This window comes from Trachemys scripta, chromosome 16, assembly GCF_013100865.1.
Source record: "Trachemys scripta elegans isolate TJP31775 chromosome 16, CAS_Tse_1.0, whole genome shotgun sequence".
Classification (NCBI taxonomy): Eukaryota; Metazoa; Chordata; order Testudines; family Emydidae; genus Trachemys; species Trachemys scripta.
The window spans coordinates 2,550,352-2,568,854 of NC_048313.1; the positions used below are offsets into that span (position 1 = coordinate 2,550,352).

The 18,503-nt window shown below is 63.1% G+C and overlaps 1 protein-coding gene across 1 annotated transcript; it reads left to right on the forward strand.

Moving 5' to 3' along the window:
* The first annotated feature begins 4,279 nt into the window (after window positions 1-4,279).
* LOC117888921 (translation initiation factor IF-2-like) lies at window positions 4,280-15,213 on the forward strand. The gene is made up of 13 exons (XM_034792716.1): window positions 4,280-4,384; window positions 5,353-5,447; window positions 6,044-6,140; window positions 7,318-7,574; window positions 8,064-8,221; window positions 8,761-8,904; window positions 9,205-9,267; window positions 9,903-10,008; window positions 10,255-10,334; window positions 11,417-11,540; window positions 12,134-12,236; window positions 12,622-12,775; window positions 13,633-15,213. Exons 1-13 carry the CDS (start codon window positions 4,280-4,282, stop codon window positions 14,517-14,519), a joined length of 2,373 nt encoding a protein of 790 aa, XP_034648607.1. The 3' UTR covers window positions 14,520-15,213.
* Window positions 15,214-18,503: the final 3,290 nt, after the last annotated feature.

Sequence of the window (18,503 nt, forward strand, 5' to 3'; positions counted from 1 at the left end):
GACAATTCCCAGTAGTTTTTAGCAAGTAGTGTCTTCAGTAAACTTTTCCAAACCGGTGTCCATGGCCGTTGGCTAATCAGTACTAAACATATTTCAGTAACACTGGCTTGCTGATCTAAAACCAGCCTTTGTCAGCTGAGCCTAACGGGGGCTGAGTCTAGGAGCGGCTTTTTTTACTTTAGCACTTTGGGGATAATAAGAGAATAATAATAATGACTAGGAAGATGATCAGCTAGTATCTTTCAGCATAAAGGAGCCAAACGCTCATTATAAACTATTCATAAATATCACTCAAATGCAGCCACTTCTGGGGCATGGGGAGGGAGCTGTTTATACAGAGATCCCTCACCCAGGACAGAGGTGCAGCCATCTCTGGAGTGGGGCATGGCAGCTGTTTATACAGGGATCCCTCATCCAGCGCGAAGATGCAGCTGCCTCTGGGGTGAGGCATCACAGCAGTTTAACAGCTCACAGCAACGCTGCACAACAGCTTAGAGGAGATGATGACCCCCCCCCGATCTGATTGAGAGTTGAAGAGCGTCTCCTGCTGACCCCCCTCACCCTACACCCTGCAACGCAGCACCCCCGGCATTGTCGCAGGGCTTTGGGGTCAGCACTGACTGTGGAGGGAGCACGCCCCCTACTGAACCCCCACCCTATTCCCAGTCCTTGGAGGACTCCGGTCTGGGTCCGAGTGAGATCCAGCCCCACTTGTGGGAGCTCGGGTGCTGCGTCTGCAGAAGTGAAAAAAAAGGGGCTTTTTTTTAACTAAGGGAGGAAGGAAGGAAGGAAGAATATATAAAAACGCCGTAGTGAGCGAGAGCGACCGTTCCCCTGGGGCCCTGCGGGAGGTTAGGGGGTGTCTGAGAGCGATCGATTGATCAATCAGTAGATAGATAGATTAGATAGATGAGGTCTATGCGGATAGATAGATAGAGGAGGTGTACGGGGAGAGATAGATAGATAGATAGATAGATAGATAGATAGATAGAGGAGGTGTACGGGGAGAGATAGATAGATAGATAGATAGATAGATAGATAGATAGATAGATAGATAGATAGGGGTGTATGGTGATGGATAGATTAGATTAGATTAGATTAGATTAGATAGCTGGGGTGTATTGGGATGGAGGGATGGATGGACAGGATGTATTGGGAAGGAGGGATGGATGGACAGGGTGTATGGGGATGGAGGGATGGATGGACAGGGTGTATTGGGAAGGAGGGATGGATGGACAGGATGTATTGGGAAGGAGGGATGGATGGACAGGGTGCGACCCTGCAGCCAGAAGCGCGACCCCCATCCTGGGCGGCATAAACGGGCATCTCCCGTCGGAGCAGAGAGGTTTATTTTCCCCCTGTGTCTGGCCCTGGTGCGACCGCTGCTGGGACCCTGTGTCCAGTTCTGGGGCCCACCACTCAAGACGGGGGTTGATCAATGGGAGAGGGGTCGAAGAAGAGCTGCGAGAATGATCGAAGGGTTAGAAAACCTGCCTTGGAGTGACAGACTCTCGGAGCTCGGCCTGCTGAGTTTAGCAGAGGGACGGCTCGGCGGTGGCTTGGGCAGTGTCGGTAAGGAGCTGCCCGGGGAACAAATATTTAATAACGGGTTCGTCAGTCTAGCGGCGGCAGGTGGAACCCGAGCCAGTGCTGGGAGTTGAGGCCAGACAGACTCGGACCGGAAAGGAGACGAGCAGATCTGCTCTGGGCATCGTTTCAGTGCGGTTCTGTGGCCTGGGCCGCCCGGGGGCTCAGCCTCGAGCATCACAGTGGGCCCGTCTTTGCTTGGAATCTAGGAATTTGACACCTAGATTTCTGCTGTCGCGTTGGTTCCTTCCCCATCCCCGATCGGCAGTGCAGGGGGCCGACGCAGCTCTGCCATCTCTGCCCCAGCGGTGCCCTCTGCCAGCGGGCCTGGCCCAGCTGGGCCGCAGCTCTGGGAGAGGTGCCCCCGCCCCAGGCCCAGCGGGGTCAGGGTGGGGACGATGGGGATTTTCTAGGTTTCAGGGCAGGGCAGGAGTCCGGGGCCAGCCCTGCTTCTCTCTCCAGGTGCCGTGGGCAGGACCACGGGGCCCGGTGGTTGCAACCGCGTCTGGAGCCGCACACATGCCATGGGGAGTGGGGGGCGAACTCCCGCCAGCCACATTCATATAGGTGGCCAGGCCAGGTGACCGCCCCGGAGCAGCGGAGAGCGCGCAGTAACCAGACAGGCCCATCTGCTTGTGAAGCAATGCACCATGGGATACCAGTGGCAGGCTAACAGTATTACAAATTATTACGGTGAATGCCATAATTCATTCTTTGTATTGTGGTCGCCTCAGGCCCCCATTGCGCCAGGCGCTGCACATTTTAATTGTACATTTCAATTGTGATTAGGTGTATTATGATAGCCCTGGAGCCATGGACCAGGCCACACTGCGCCAGGTGCTGTACATTTTAATTGTACATTTCAGTTGCTATTAGGTGTATTATGGTAACACCCCAGCCATGGACCAGGCCCACACTGTGCCAGGCGCTGTATATTTTAATTGCTATTAGGTGTATTACGGTAGCACCTCAGCTATGGACCAGGCCCGCACTGCGCCAGGCGCTGTACGTTTTAATTGCTATCCGGTGTATTACGGTAGCTCATAGGTTGCGCCAGGCGCTGTACAAACACAGACCAGAAAGCCAGCTCCTGCCCCACAGGGCTAAGCCCAGATCCTCGAAGATATTGAGATGCCTATGGGAGTTAAGTGCTCGCTACCGTAGGATCTAACCGCAGCGCTGGCAGCTTGTGTGAGATCCGAGGCTTTTCTTAAAGCCCCAGCTCCCGGATTCAGGTGATGAGGGGATTTCAGCTGACTGTTCAGGAAGAATTTTCTGAATCTCCTAGAGGCAAAGAGATGTTTGAAACCATGAGCTCCCCTCCCGCGGGAAATCAGAAGGCCGATAGAAAGGCCCACGATTGTATTGCTTTCAAACAAATCCCATGGTTGTAAGCCGCTCTGCTGATTTTTGGTGGGGCCTGACTCGGGCGTTCGGAACGGCACTCGGTCCAGTTAGGCCGGTGTGGGGACGTCCCCACCTGGCCCTTTGGCCGATACAAACCCCATCAAACCGCCCAGTGTCCCGAGGCAGGAGATAAACCAACACGCCCAAAACCGAGCAGCTTTGGCTGGGAAAAAAACAACGTGCTCCCTGGGCGCCTTCCCCGGGGGGCCCAAAGCCCCTGCCCCAGTCACTAGCACGGCCCAGATCCTCACAGCTACGCCCGTGCCAAGCCCCTTGGAGGCTGTGCCCAGGCCCGAGCCAGAGAGACCCCAGAGAAGGGGCCGGTCGGGGCTGGGACGGGCAATTTAACCCCAGTTTGGGGGATCCACCCCCCCCAATTACCCAGCACCATCGCCGGACGGCTACAGGGGAAGGGGGGTGTAATTGTCTTTTGGAAAAAAAACCCTAGAGGTGGGACAATAGAGGGGTCTTGAAGTGCATTACGGATCCCTTCAGAGCTGGGGCCGATAATTGGTTAATTCCAATCCTCTGCTCTTAATTAGCACTGACTGGTGGGGGTTCAGCTTTAACGACCAAAGTGCCTCGAAAGGGTTAATTGCAGGCCGGGGGGGGGGGGGGGGGGGGGGGGGGGTTGATTGGTCGGGGGGGGGGGAGTATTTTGAGGTGCTGCTGCAAATTCAAAGGGGGAAGGGTCCCCAGACAAATTGGCTCGTTAGGGAATCAGCCAGTGCCCGAAAAAGGGCGGCTAACGAGCAGCACCTCGCCCCCACCAACGGGGGAATTTATAAATAGATCAAAGGGTGGCTCCTTTCCTCTCTTCAGTGGGTCCCCCATGGGCTGCAGGTGGGGGGGGAGCACCTGGGACGAGCTGATATTTTCCCTGCTTCTTTGGGAAGGGGGAGGTACAGATTAGAGGGGGTGACAGGGTAGGATTGGGGGCACCCAAACCTGGAGGGGTCTAGGAGGAAATGAATGGCCAGGATTTGGGGTGGGGACTGGCTGGTGAGGGGACAGGCTGAGATTGAGGGGCAGAGTAAAGGGGATTGTGCCTGCTAGCCAGGCATCTTGCAAAGCTGTAGTCGGGTGAACACAAAGGCGGGTGTCTCCATTTAAAAATGAAACAGGGAGGCTGCGTTGGGTGCTGGGGAGGCGCTGGGACAGAGCCGCCCCTCCCCAGGCTAAGTCGTTCCCTCTCCTCCTTGCCCAGTTGCGGCGTGTCCCTTGGGCCCGTGCTGGGGGCCGCTGGGGCCGCGTGATGTGATGCCTCGGCCGTGAGCCCGGAGCCATGCCGAGCCCCGAGAGAAGGGAGTTGGCAGAGGCTGTTGTCCGCCACCTGCGCCGCGCCGGCGTGAGACTCAAGCGCTGGAAGCCCCCCCTGAGCGACTCGCCCGTAAGTGGGGGAGGAGTGGGCCCCCTCTGGGCTCCAGGCCGCTGCGGCTGGGGTAGACCCCGTTGTAGACCCGGCCAGCCCTGCGATGGAGCCGGGCGGTTTCGTTAACAGGGGAGGCGTGTGTATGATCTGATTGTCGGGACTCCTGGGTTTCCCCTCCCAGCTTGGGAAGAGGGAGTGGGGCCTAGTAGTTGGAACCGGAGGGGTGGGGGAGCCAGGACTCCTGGGTTTCATTCCCAGCTCTGGTTGGGCAAAGTGGGTGCACCTTCATGCCTCAATTTCCCCACCTGCCATAGAAATGGGGGGCCCCCTTTTACGAAGCGCTTTGCCAAGCTGCCCCCCCCCCCCCCCGCTCCCCCCGGCGGCCCCCCCCCCCTCCCCCCCCCCCGGTAACCAGGTCACGCTGGCAGTGGTTCCCTTATTGTGGGCGCCGAATGCGCGGAACAGGATGTCGCTCTGCACTTCAAACAGCAGCGTCTCTGACCCTATTTCTCCCCTTGTAAGCCCTGCCCCGCTGCCTAGCCCCACAGGCATGGAGCCCCGCCCCCCGCCGGGCACTCTGCCCTGGCTTTTCCCAGAGAGGGCAGATATTGGTGGGAGGACCAGGAGTGAGGGACCCCCTTTTATCTTCAGCTCTGCGTGAGGTTTCGCTGCGGGGCGTTGGGATGAACCGAGCTGCCTTCTGCTGACTCCAATTAGACCGGCTCCTCTGTGTGTCATACGCCCTCTACTGCTTGCAGCTCGCGGGGGGGACTCTTCTTTGGGCCGGGGGCAATGGAGCAGCTGGCAGGCAGCCTGCTGCTCTTGGCCACAGCTCTTCCACGCTGGCCGCGCGGGCGCCGACCCCATCCTCTGCCCTCCAGTCTGATGCCCAGAGGCTGTGGTGATGGGCACCGGGGGGGCAAGCCGGACAGCTCAGAGCTGCAGCCCAATGCCAAATCCTGTCTCTTCTCTCTCTCCTCTCTCAGTGCCAGGAGAAATCTCCCCTGGCATCACCTGCCGGCCCGTTCGGGACCCCGCTGCACGCGCTGCCCCTCTCGGAGAGTGTGGAGGGAGTACCGCGGTGAGTGGGGGGGCTGGATCTGCGGAGGGCGCGAAGGGAGAGCTCGGCACCGGTATTGGATCCGGATCTCAGGAAACGCACCTCCAATAACTTCATGGCTGGGCTGGAGGGAAGGGGGGGTACAGACCCCCCCCCGCCCTGCTCGCAATGGCCCTGCCCCTGTGTTTGGTAGTCCTGGCCCCACCTCATTTGAAGCATCAGGGACAGCCACACAGGGTGTGGGTTGGTTGGCGGGGGGGGGGTGGGCTCCTCTTCAGACCACCCCCACCTCTTGGGGGGCGACATCCCTCCCTGGAGCAGAGCTGTGGTGGGGTCCAGCCCCTTGCTCACAGAGACCCCCGCTGTGGGGGTGTCGGTAGAGAGCCCCCGCGGAGCAGTGGGTTTCAGAGAGGGGTAAATGGGACAGTCCCCTCCCCCCAGGGCAATTGTCTCAGGCTCTCGGCAGACTCAGGCCGACGTGCTGGGGGATGCTGGCCAGGAGAGGTTCGGCCACAAGACCCCCAAAGGGTTAAGGGGGGGAGGGGCTGATGCGGACTGAGAACCACCCCCCACACACACTGCTGCCTCCTTAGTGCCCCCCCCGGGTCTGCCCCCAGGTTCCTGGTGCAGATCTGCGAGGCCCTGCGGCGGCATCTGCACACGGAGGGGCTGTTCCGGAAATCCGGCTCCGTGACCCGCATCAAGGCCTTAAAGGTACGTGGCCCCCTCCCCCACTCAGGGTCAGGGCCTTGGGGGCAGGGTCCCCCCCGCCCCGTTCATCCGTGGTAACGAACCCCCTCCCCCACCCCGTCGCAGCCTGACTCTGCACGTACATCTCCGCTGCGAGAAGGCCCCGGCGCGCGGCTGATGGTGGTTAGTGATTGTGCTCCAGGCAGGGCAAGATCCGGCGCCTGCGCGGGGGGATGGGAGCCCTCCACCCCTGGGGCGTGAGGAGACGCTCTGGGCTGGTAGCAGTAGTAGGCTGTTCAGCTCGGTCTGGGCCAGATGCAGGAGGATGCGCTTGGAAAGCATGTTGAACTCGCAGTGGCTGGGATTATCATCCCCCGTGTCCCCCCCCCCGATACAGACATGCATCCTGCTCTAACCACCAGACCCCACTTCCCTCCCAGAGCTGCAGAGAGAACCCAGGAGTCCTGACTCCCAGCCCCCCTGCTCTAACCACTAGCCCCCGCTCCCCTCTGAGAACTGCGGAGAGACCCCTGGAGTCTTGGCTTCGTGCCCCCCCCCCCCCCCCGCCCACCGGTCAACCCCCCCCTTCCTCAGTTTCACTTCCAAAGCTCTCTTCTCTCCCAGCGTCTGCTCTGTGCGGGGGGCGCGGGGGGTCTGCATGGTGGGGGGTGGCGACATGGCTGTACACTGGGGGTTGGGGGGACTCTGGGGGGCTGGGGGCCAGCAGCATCCCTGTGCTTTGGGTTTCCTGCTGCCACAGGCTGATGAAATCCAAGGGATGTTGCCACAGACCGAGGCTGGAGTCTTAGGCTTGGAGCAGGGATGTTACCCATCCCCCTCCCCGAGCCTGGGGTCTTCGCTCAGCCCCTCCCCCGGGCTCCATCCCCCCAGGGGGCAGGCAGGAGAGAGCATGGAGAGCCAAAGGGGAACCCACCCTCATGCTCCAGGGCTGGAGGGGTCAGGCAGGGGATTTGGTCATGCCCGGTGAGGCCTGGCTGGCTGATCCACGGGCTTCCTGTGGGCCGCTCAGCGGGGAGCAGGTGAGAGAGCCGGCTGGGCTGGTCCGGGCTCTGCACTTGAACCTTCTGCCTGTCCGTAGCGCCTGGAACGATGCCACTGGGTGGGTGGGGAAACTGAGGCACGGGGCGGGGCGTGATCTGCCCCCTCCCCCGCCACGCTCCTCGGGGCCCTGTCGTTGCAGGCCCAGCTGGAGGCCGGGGAGAGCTGCCTGGACTCGGCTGCCCCCTGCGACCTGGCTGCCCTGCTCAAACAATTCCTACGGCACCTGCCCGAGCCCCTGATCCCGGCCGAGCTGCAGGAGCCCTTGTGCCGCGCCCAACAGCACCCAGCCGAGGGCGAGCGGGGCCCCCTCACCCTGCTGCTGAGCTGTCTGCTGCCCCGCCACAGCGCCCGCGCCCTCCGCTACTTCTGCACCTTCCTGCGCGACGTGGCGGCCAGGTGGGTGTAGCCGGTGCCCCTCACTCCCGACCCACAGCCCCTGCCAGCCTGGCCCTGGGCTCCCCCCACCTCCCAGCTCCGCCGGTGCCCCTCACTCCCGACCCGCAGCCCCTGCTACCCCGGCCCTGGGCTCCCCCACAGCTCTGCCGGTGCCCCTCACTCCCGACCCGCAGCCCCTGCCAGCCCGGCCCTGGGCCCCCCCCCCCCTGCTGGTGCCCCTCACTCCAGACCCGCAGCCCCTGCCAGCCCAGCCCTGCCCCGTCCCATACCCAGCCCTGCTGGTGCCCCTCACTCCCAACCCGCAGCCCCTGCCAGCCCAGCCCCGGGCCTCTCCAGAGACTGCTATCCCTGCTGGGCTGTGCAGTGATATTCAGATGGGGCTGAGACTGGAGGAACTCGGGTCCTGGCTGGGTTTGAACGCCCAGCGGCATGGGTCTGCTCCTGGCCATGCCCTCGTGTCCGGCTCAGCTCACCTTCCCCCGCCCGCAGGTGCCAGGAGAACAAGATGGACGAGGCCAACCTGGCCGTGATCTTCGCCCCCAACCTCTTCCCCAGCTGTGCGCTGAGTGACGCGCCGGGCGCCGAGCGGCGGCTGCTGCTCCAGGCGGGTGCTGTGCAAGCCCTGATCAGCCACGCGCCCCACATTGGTGAGCGGCGGGGAGGAGCTGGAACTGCTGTGCCAGCGTGTGCATGGACGACCCTTCCGAGAGTGAGACGGAGCAGCATGTCTGTGTCCTATGCCCTGTACTGCTAATGGGGATTCCCCCAGAGCCCTGGGCTGGTTGTCCGTGTCCTGGGGGAAGCTGTGAAATAGCTTCAATCCCTGCTGAAATGTCTCTAGCGCTTTGCATCCAGAAGTATGTTGCAAGCGGTTTACACGGGTCAATGCAGCCACCTCTGGGGTGGGGCACGGGGCTGTTTATGGAGGGACCCCTCGCCCAGTGCTGGGATGCAGCCACCTCTGGGGTGGGGTGCGGGGCTGTTTATGGAGGGACCCCTCGCCTGGTGCTGGGATGCAGCCACCTCTGGGGTGGGGCGTGGGAGCTGCTCTCTGGCAGCAGGGCACTGCTCTGGGACAGGAAGTGAAGGAGGCTGCGTCCCAGTGTCAGTGCAAAGGGGTGACGGGAAGGGGATTCTCAGTCCTGGGGTGTCTTGGCTCCAAGCCCCCCCCGTGTCTCCCCTCTAGGCAGAGTCCCCCAGTTTCTCCTGGACAAACTCCCAGCTCCTGCCCCTGACCCAGACAGCGGCTGCCAGAGCCAGGCGGGGCCCGGGGAGGCTGGAGACGGGCTGACGGAGCGGAACCAGAGACTTCGCCGGAGGAGCGTTGGCGGTGAGCGTTGGTTCTGTCTCCCGCTCGCTGCCGGGCACAGGCAGAGAACCCAGGAGTCCTAGTTCCCAGTGCCCTGTTGTGACCACTAGTCCCCACTCCCCTGCCAGAGCTGGGGGGAGAACCCAGGAGTCCTGACCCCCTACCCACAGAACAAGCCCCCTACCCTGCCAGTATGCCCCATGCCGCACCCCCAAGGGGTGTTCAGGAAGTTCAGCCCTGGGGGGGGTGTTGGCCCCAGGGGTTGGGGATGTGCTGGGTGGGCACTATGGGGTTAAATCTGCCCTGTTTTCTGTCTTGCAGACATTGTGAACGGGGCCCTGACCAAACTGAGAGTGGGGCGTGGCGCTGTGGGGCTGGGAGTGGGTGAGTGCAGGGCTGCTGGGCGGGAGCATAGGGGTGGGGGCTGGCTCAAGGGGGGCAGCTGGGTACCGTGGGGCTTGGATGAGTATAAGGCCACTCGCAGCCCCCCCCCCCCACATATATTGGGTGTCCCCAGATCCTCATCTGAGCAGCTGTGGAAAGGGCTTTACGCTGCATGCGTAGAGACCCTTCGCCTGGCGCTGGGATGCGGCCACCTCTGGGGTGGGGCACGGGCTGGTTCACAGCCATGCAGCAGTTTAGGACCGAAAGCCAAGAGCAACCCTGGGCCTGAGGGGGTAGCTGCGAAAAGCCGTGCTGGGCTCGCACCTTGTCTGAGTGTGGCACCTCCTGCAACACCGGCCCCCGGGGCCATCCGGGCCAGCCCTGCTGGCCAGGGGAGAGCGCCCCCTGCTGCCCCCGCCCTGCTCCCTGCAGCACAGCGCCCCCTAGCGCCGCCCTGGGGCAATGGGGCCAGCCCTGCTGGCCAGGAGAGAGCGTCCCCTGCTGCCCCCCACGGGGTCTCTTCCATGCAGCGATGGGGTGCAGGAGTCGGGGGGTGGGGGGGGATGCCCTGCTGGGTTGGGGAGAGGCTGGGGCAAACCTGGGGGACCTCCCCAAGTCTCCCCTCCTCTCCCTAGACTCCCCGAGCGGCTCCAGCCTGGTGCCCCAGACGACCCCCTTCAGCGCCAAGCGCAAGGCCTTGGAGGAGCTGGTCCAGGAGGCCCTGCTGGGCACCAAGAAGCGGTAGGCAGCTCCGTGCCGTTCCCCTGGGGGGGCACCGGGGAGCTCGTGGGGGGGGAGGGACTGGGGAATTTGGGGTGGGACTGGGGAGCGTGGTGTGGGTGGAGCAGGGGGATGCCAGATGAGGGGAGGACCCAAGCATTGGGGGCACCCAGTTTCCTGGGCGTGTCCTACAATGCGTGCTGGGAACTCCGGGCGGGCGCGCCAGTTCCGGCCCCTGCTAACGCTGCCCACACGTGCCCCTTGCAGGAGACCCGCTGTGGGGCCGGCTGGCTCGGATCTGTCCACGGACGAGGCCGGGGACCCCTTGGATCAGCCCCCGGATGATGGTACGGCCGGGGGGTGCTGTGCCCTCACGGCAGCGCTGGGTGTTAGGATATAGATATTCAGGCCGGTCTGTAAAGGCCTAGACTTTAAGAATTGAGGTATTTGTATCATTTCGCTGGTTACAGGGGTATCAAAACCCGAGTCCGCCTGCGTCTGTCACTGGGATAGTCTGAGGCCTGCGGAACAGGGCCGCGGGCTGGCTGGCTCCCGGCGCTCCCGCCGGGACTCGGGCCCTGAGAGCATTGCCGGGGGTCTCGGTGCCCCGGACAGCGCTCTGGATGGGGAAGCGGGGCGGCCACAGGGTCGGCTCCAGGAACCAGCTTAACAAGCAGGTGCTTGGGGCGGCCAAGGGAGAGGGGCGGCACCTGCGGCAATTCGGGGGTGGCGGGTCCCTCACTTTCGGCAGCATTTCGGTGCATGCGCAGGGCCGCCGAAATGCCACCGAAGGACCGGCGCCTTTTTTCGCTGCCTCTCCTCCTCGGCTGCAACCCTGGCTATGCCCCTGGGAGTGGGATGTAATTGGTTAGAGAGTGATGTTACAGTAGGTTAGGATTGGTTAGATTTCAGTAGAGGGATTGGTTAAGGTGTAGCTGAGAATATTACTATAGAAATTAGGGGCAAACAGGAAGTAAGTTGGGATTTGAAAAGGGAACTTGGATTAAAGGTTGCTGGACGTTCACCCCAATGAACATCCAATGGTTTGCACCTTTGGGCTTCGGGTATTGTTGCTCTGTTCATGCGAGAAGGACCAGGGAAGTGGGAGGGTGAAGGAAGAAGCCCCTTAACAAGGGGCCCCAGCCAGGATTGGAGCCCCCATCCCTGCATGGCCCCAGTGAGCTCTGACCCCAACAGGATTTCAAACCCCATGTTAGAGGGGGAAGGGTCTTACTCAAGCCATGCCAGGAGTCTGTGGCAGAGCTGGGGAGAGAACCCAGGAGTCCTGGCTCTCAGCCCACCCCCTGCTGTAATCACGCCCCTCTCACTTATCTCTTCCCCCCCATAATAGACAAGCATCTATTCTCCCCCCCAAATACCAGCCCCCTCCCCTGCTCCTTGGCTGACCCCTCTGCCTCCCCTCCCCCAGCTCCTGCCAGCCCCCCCGAGGTCTTCACCGACAGCCCCCCAGAGCTGCCCCCCGCTGCAGGGACTCTGCCCCCCAGTGCCGGCCTGCACCGAAGGAAGAGCAGCTGCAAGAGGCATCCTCAGAGGTAAGGGGGGGGGCGTTGCCCCACTGGTAACTGCACCATGGGGCGCCTGCCCCTGGCCCACAGGCGTGTCCCGGGGCAATGGCTGGAAATGCTGGTTCCTGAGTTGGGGGGCCTCTGAGGAGCCAGGTGCTGCGCAGACCCCCCCCAGACTGAGATCGGGGGGCCTCTGTGGGGCCGGGTGGTGTGCAACCCCCCCACTGAGATTGGGGCTGCCCATTGTGCCTGGCACTGCAGACCCCCCCCACACACACACAACAGCTGGGGAAACTGAGGCCCAGGTGATGCAGGGATTTGCCCAGGGAGGTGGTGGCAGAGTCTGGAATTGAACCTTGATCCCCTGGGTCCCAGCCCGATGCCTGACGCACACCCCCCCCCACCCCGGCCATCAGTGTATGGCTCCCAACTCCGGCGCCCCCTAGTGTTGGGGGGTGTGTGGCATCGGCTCATCCCTGCTCTGTTCCACGGGCAGCATTTGAGGCCCGGTGGCCGTCTCTGGCGGTGCCTTGGGCAGAGCCTGGCTCTGGGGGTTCCCCTGGTGCCCAACCCGCCCCGTCCTGGGCAGCTCTCCTGATGCTGTATTGCGTCCCGTCCAGGAAGCTCTCTGCCCGATCCGCCCGCGGCTCCCCAGACCCCTTCGAGCGGCAGGACGCGGGGCGCAAATCCTTGCGTATTTTCGCCCGTAGCGGGAAGGAACTGGTGAGTAACTCCGGACGCGCGGGCCCCTTTTGGGCCTAGAGGTGAATCCCCGTTAGCAGTATAGGGCCTAAGATGAGTGACGCTGCAGCGCAGGGTCCATCCGGCAGGGGGCAGCAGTTACACATACTGAGGCCAGCTCAGTGCAAGTTCATTGCTTGGGTTGTGGAAGAGAACTCAGGCATTGGGGTGGGGGGAGTTTAAAAGGACACACGCGGGGACACCTGGGTTCTCCCTCTACTTTAAAGGGGCCGGCCTCCTTGTGCCACATGCCAGCTCGGAGGCCTCCCCTGGCACCCGGTCCCGAGCCCCTCCAGGCGCTTTCTAGCTGCAGCTCCGGCCCCGGGCTAGCAAAGCCCCAGCCCTTCTCCCTTTCTCCCCCCTGCAGCCTCCCCCGGACCTCGCCAAGCGGGACGCCAAGGCCCCCGAGCCCAGCAGCTGGCACCAGATGAAGAGGGTGGTGGCAGACTCCCTGGAGGGGCACCGAGCCCCACAGAGCTGGGTCCCGCTGCCCTTGTCCAGGCCCACGGAGCCGGATGATGGTACAGCCCATGTCCTGGGGGCCGCGTGATGCAAAGGGCCCCCATCTTCTAGGAGTGCGTGGGGGGACTAGATAAAGGGAGTGGGGTTTGGATCAGAGATGGTGATGGGCTTGAGGGGGGTGCAGCAGGGGGTTCCTCTGTTCTCAGCGGGGCCCCCATCAGCATCCTCGGCTGGTTCCCGCCCTGCCTGCTCCGCCATCGACCCGGCTTCTCCTTTCCAGTCTGCAGCACTGACGGGCGGGTGGGTTGAACCCCGTAACCCCAGACAGCCCCTCCCCCCCGCAGCAGCCGCGCTGCATCTCAGCCCAATGGCGAAATAGCTTCCCGGCCCCATCGCCCGTGTTGTAATCGGCTGGTTTCAACAGAGACGGGCGGGGCCGGGTGAGCTCGGGGCGGGCGGGGGTTTAGTGGCTTGGCTCATCTTCGCCCCGCCCCCTTCCCGGGGCCTGAGAGCCTCGGCGCTGTGGGTCTGTTCGCATGGTGCCGCCGCAGCCAACGGGTCGAAGATCCCAACCGCTTAGAGGGCAGGGTTTGCCCATATCCATCTGTCAGCGCATTAACTGCTGTGCCCCACCCCAGAGGGGGCTGCATCACAGTGCTGGGTGAGGGGTCCCTGTATAACCAGCCCCTGCACCCCACCCCAGAGGTGGCTTCATCTCAGTGCCGGGTGAGGGGTCCCTCACAAACAGTCCTCGTGCCCTGCCCCAGAGTGAGGGAACCCTGTACAAACAGCTGCCACACTGCACCCCTGAAGTGGCTGCATTTCATTGCTGCGTCTGATTCTGCCTCTCATGATGCGGGTGGGCACCGGGCCCCATGTTGGCTGGGGCCGTGACGGGGCCATGTCTGTGTTCCAGGGACACCTGCTGTGGAAGACCCCACTGCCGGGCACAGCAAGCGAGACCCCGTGTCCTGGGCGGGATCTGCGGACGCCGGCAAGAAGCCGTGCACCAAGGAGCTGGACCTGGAGGCCTGGTTCGGAAGCTGCCCTGGGGTCCCCCGCAGGCAGCAGCGGGCCCTGCGCAGGTCCCTGAGCTGGCCGGAGGGCCTGTCGGGGGCAGAGGGCAGCGTCAACGACCCCCCAGGAGCAGCCGGGTCGGGCAGCTCCCCATCCCGCCCTGGAGGAGGTGAGATGGAGCCACTGGATGATGCCCCGGGGAGCCGACCTGGCCTGGAGCCGCTGGGCACGCCCATGCTGTGCATCACACTGGCCCCTGGCGGTACTGTGCCCGGCTGCCTGGGGGCTGGGGAGGGTGGCCCGGAGGAGGAGGAGCGGCCGGCTCCTGGCTCTCTTGCCCAGCATCTTCCCAGCCCTGACGGTGCCCCCAGGCGCCATGTGAAGCGACTGACCCTGGCCTTCCCGCGCTCCCCTGCCCAGCCCGCCGGAGCCGGCACCCCCAAGCGGGTGGCCCGGGGCCGGCGCTTCGGGCGCTCGCTCAGCCATGAGAGTGCCCTGCCCAGTGGGGTCCAGGCCCAGGCCTCGGGGCGGGACGACTCTGGCCTGCAGCCCCCCAAGAGTCCACTGAGCTACTTCCGGGCCTGCGGGCGGCAGATCTTGGTCAGCCACAAGCACCTCACCCTGGCCTTTGCGGGGCTGCGGGGCCGGAGGGAGCCAGGCAGGGCCGTGCCCACCGCCAGCCCCCAGGACGTGGCCCCCGCCGGCCCCTCCTGCGACCCCCAGCTCCAGCAGCTGCTGGGGGCCGATCGGCACCACTCCCCAAAATCCCCCCCTGCCAGCTACTAAACTCACTGCCAGCCAGGGCTCCCTGGATCTGTGAAGGGGGGGCCCAGTCTGTCTGGTTGGGCTGGTGCACGCCTCCCCCCCCCCGATTGTGCAGCATTCCCCTGCCTTCGGGGGAGCAAACTGGGCCCGGAAGTTTGGAATCCCCTGGGCTGCGACCGAGAGATCCCCTCGCCCTCCGGACCTGCGTGTGACCCAAACCGGATGGGGCTGACGGCCGTGCACCCCTGGGCACCGCCGCTGCCTCCCCTTAGCAGCCACGTCCTCACCTGGTCCCTTGGGCAGAATTCTCTTTGTGCATTTCAGCCCCCGGGCGGCAATTCCCGAGCCGCTCTGCGCCCTCGCCCGCTGGCCTCTGGGGAGCTGGCTCGTCCTGGGGTCGAATTCCCGGCAGAGAAATCGGCCTTGGGTTTTTTTATCCTGTTATCGACTGGTACCAGCTCCTCGCGCCTGGGTTTCTGCTGCCAGCTTTCACGCCTTGGGCTGCAGGTTCTGCGTTTCGCTGTGGGGTGGAGGGGGGGTGAGAGCACACCGCTTGTTTCTGGAGACGGGCCGTGATACAGATACAAGGTGTAGGGACTGGGGTGTCTTTTTCCCAAGCCGGGGGCGTGCGGGGTCTCCCCTCGGGGCTGCACTCAATACTTCTGAAAGCCAGAAGGCCCCTGGGGTCGATGTTTCTTTCCTTTCAAATGTTTAAATTTCTTCCAGAATAAACGTGTTTTAAAACTTTCTTTCCCCTCCTTTTTCCACCCCAAGAAGCAGCGAACAGTCGGCACAGACTGGAGCCGCCGGGGTGTTTGCTGCGTTTCCTGCACAGGGTAGGATCCGCGCTGCTGCTGGATCGAGGGGGCTGGGGGGGATCCCCAGCTCTGGGAGGGGTGGGGGGTGAGCTGGGAATAGATTCCAGGAGTCCTGGCTCCCTACCCGCCCCCATTAGCCCCCCTCTCCCCTCCCCAAGCTGGGGGAGAACCCAGGGGTCTTTGGTGTCTCGCCCCTTGAATGTGGGGAGAGGTGTGTGGGGCTGTAGGGCGGGGCTGGGGCCCCCCATCTCATCCAGACCCGGGGTTGGCCCCAGGGCCAGGCCGGTGGGGTCTATCCTGGGCTGTCCCGCTGGGGCTGGAGCCCGGCGGCTCTGGGGTCGGGCTGTGCACTGAGATCTCTGCAGCAGACGGATGCCTGGGCACGTTCCCCAGCTGCCCCTGCTCCTTGCATGCTGGGGCTGGCGATGTCTCTCCCCCCCACACACCCCGAGGGGAGAGGGGGTGTTTCTCCCTGCCCCATGGCCAGGGCCCAGGGCAGCTTTGCAGCAAGCCACGAAAAAGCCCCGTGACCTGGGTTGCACTAAAGGGCTGATGAGGGGGACACCATAAATCCTGCTTTCCAATACCCCGTCTTCCTGCCCCGGCGCTGGGAGAGGAATGGGCCTAGGGAGGCCTCGATCCCAGCTGAGGGGTGGGTGTTTCTGGGCAGCGCCTGGCATGCTGGGGGCCCTGATCCCGGCCGCTGGGGGTTAGCGCCAGGTCTTCCTGCCAAGCAAGTTGATGGGCAGCCCGGAGCTGGGGGCCAGGCCGGATTTATTTGATTTCGGCTGCCGATTTGCAGCGTCACCCACTTAGCGCCTGGTGCCCCACGACTGTCCTTGGCTCCCTTTTCCTAGGCCACTAATTAATGACACAGCCTGATTAATTTCCACCCCGGCGCCCTCTAGTGGCCTCCCCAAAGAGCGACCTGCCCTGCAAAGCAGCATGAAGAGAGGGGCAGGACCTGGAGCCCGGCTCTGCATTCAGGCCGGAGTTTCGTAGCTGGTTGGGGCACCGGCCAGCCCCACGGGAACCGGTTTAACGTTGAGTGGGGCACAAGCGTATTTTTTCCCCCTGTGACTTTTCTCTGATGTTGCCAGGTTAAGACAATATTTTTGTATTTCTGGCTCCCTCTCGGTCTTACTGGAGCCCCGTGGCGCCAGGCGCTGGTCACACACAGAACAAAACCACGCTCCAGTTCCCTGAGCCCTTCCCGTTGAAGTCTCCGCCAAGGGCCAATAGCTAGGTGCAGGCGGCCAGCTGGGAAACTGAGGCAATGATGAATTTCAGGTCTGCCTCTCCAGCGTGCGGCAAAAAGCAAAGCAGCCTTGGGGGCTGACCAGGGGTGGGATCTGGGTTCAAACCCCAGCCCGCTCTCAGCCGCCCTTCTCTGCTCCACCATTGTATTGTGCCTCAGTTTCCACATCCCCACAAGGGGGATCATAGAACAGTGTTGTGACGGAGCAGGGCAGATTTGACCTGGGAATGTTGCAGGGGGGTTGCAGTGAGGAGGGGGGACTTCCCTTGAAGGAAGCTACCTGAGCCAGGAATGGGGGTGGGGAGAATTAACACCTTCTGCCCGGGAGACCGAACAAAGGAGAGGAGGAGCTGGGGGGAGGGGGAAGATAGGAGCTGCAGGAGGAGTTTTGGTTTGGTTTCAGTTTGGGCTGGGTGGTGCAACGCAGGGAACCCCAAGCTGGGGTCTAAGCTCCCTGAACCTCCCAGAGGGACCTAATTGAGGGGGTCTGGTCGTACCTACACGCTCTGCTTGAGACTGTGTTCCTGTCCTTAAATAAACCTTCTGCTTTACTGGCTGGTTGAGAGTCGCAGTGAATCTCGGGAAGAGGGGTGCAGGGCCCTGCCTCCCCCACACTCTGTGACAAGTGTCAGTTGGAGACTGATTTTTAACAGAGTTTCTCTCTTACCCCCCCCCCCCCACACACACACACTACAGCCGCAGCTGGACGGGCATAAAGGGACGTGTGTTTATTTCCCCTTCCCAGGTGGGAAGAAGCCCTTATCATAGCTCCCCAGGTCCAGTGTGCTGGGACAGCCCCTGGGGGGACCCCTTCCATCTGTCAACCCCCCTCTGGGTCACTGGGGTCAGTCCCTTGGTTTCAGCGCCTCCTAGTACTGAAGCTTGGAGCCTCCAGCCCCCCTGTGCCACACCGTGAGCTCCCTTCAGAGCTGCACCCCGAGCTGGGCCGGGAGCATCTCTTGGCCAGGGGTGTGAAAACGGATGAGGAGCCGGGACGCGGCATGGGGAGCTCTGAGCTTGGCAGAGGGAAGGGGGTGCTACAGCCACTCCAGCAGAGCGCGGGGTTGCCTCTGCCCCCTGCCCAGCAGTGCCCCTAATTCCAGATGCCTAACCCTCCCTCCCTGTCCTCAGTCCTTCGTTCCTCTTCCCAGAGAGAGAAAGGCCCCCTGGCCCAGCTCTTTGTTCTCCCAGGGGTTGGCCTGGGTGACGGGGGTGGGGCTGTGGTCTGAGCTGGCTGGGGGCCCCAGCAGCCAGCCCTCAATCCCACCTAGTCCTCTGGGTCCCTGCAGCGATTAAATCACCTTTTCCCCTTACCTAGTTAAACATTCAGTATTTTGGGGAAACTGAGGCACCCACGAAGGGCCCGGTGGGGTCTGTGCAGCATGGAGACACCTGCGACGGGGGCCAGGGAGCTGCTGGCCAGGTGAGGCACCTGCCTTAGCGCCTAAACCAGTGGGAGAGCTGAGAATAGAACCCAGGAGTCCTGGCTCCCACACCACGCCACCCCCTCCCAGCTTTCTTTCCCAGAGGGGGGGAGAGAACCCAGGAGTCCTGGCTCCCAGCCTTGCCCTGGGCTCTAAGAGGGGATTTCCTGGAGTCCCACTAGATGAGGGCAGCCTGGGGGTGGGGGGGGCAGAGGAGCCGCACACACACATCTCACCCCCTTCCCTCTCCCCACACTGGGGGCCAGGGGCCCCTCTCCCCTCCCCTCCAGTCACTGGTTTTCTCCTTCCCTCCCTCTGCACCCGCTCTCTGGCCGCCTGCCCCCCCCTTGCTTGGGCTTGTTTCCCCCTCCTGCCCCACCCCTTCCCCCTGCCCCCCATCTCTTCCCCACTTCTTCCATCTCCCCTTCCCCCCTCCCCCCTTCCTCCCCCCCCACTCCCTCCTTCCCCAGCCCCCCCCCTCATCCCGTCTCTCAGCCTTGCCCCC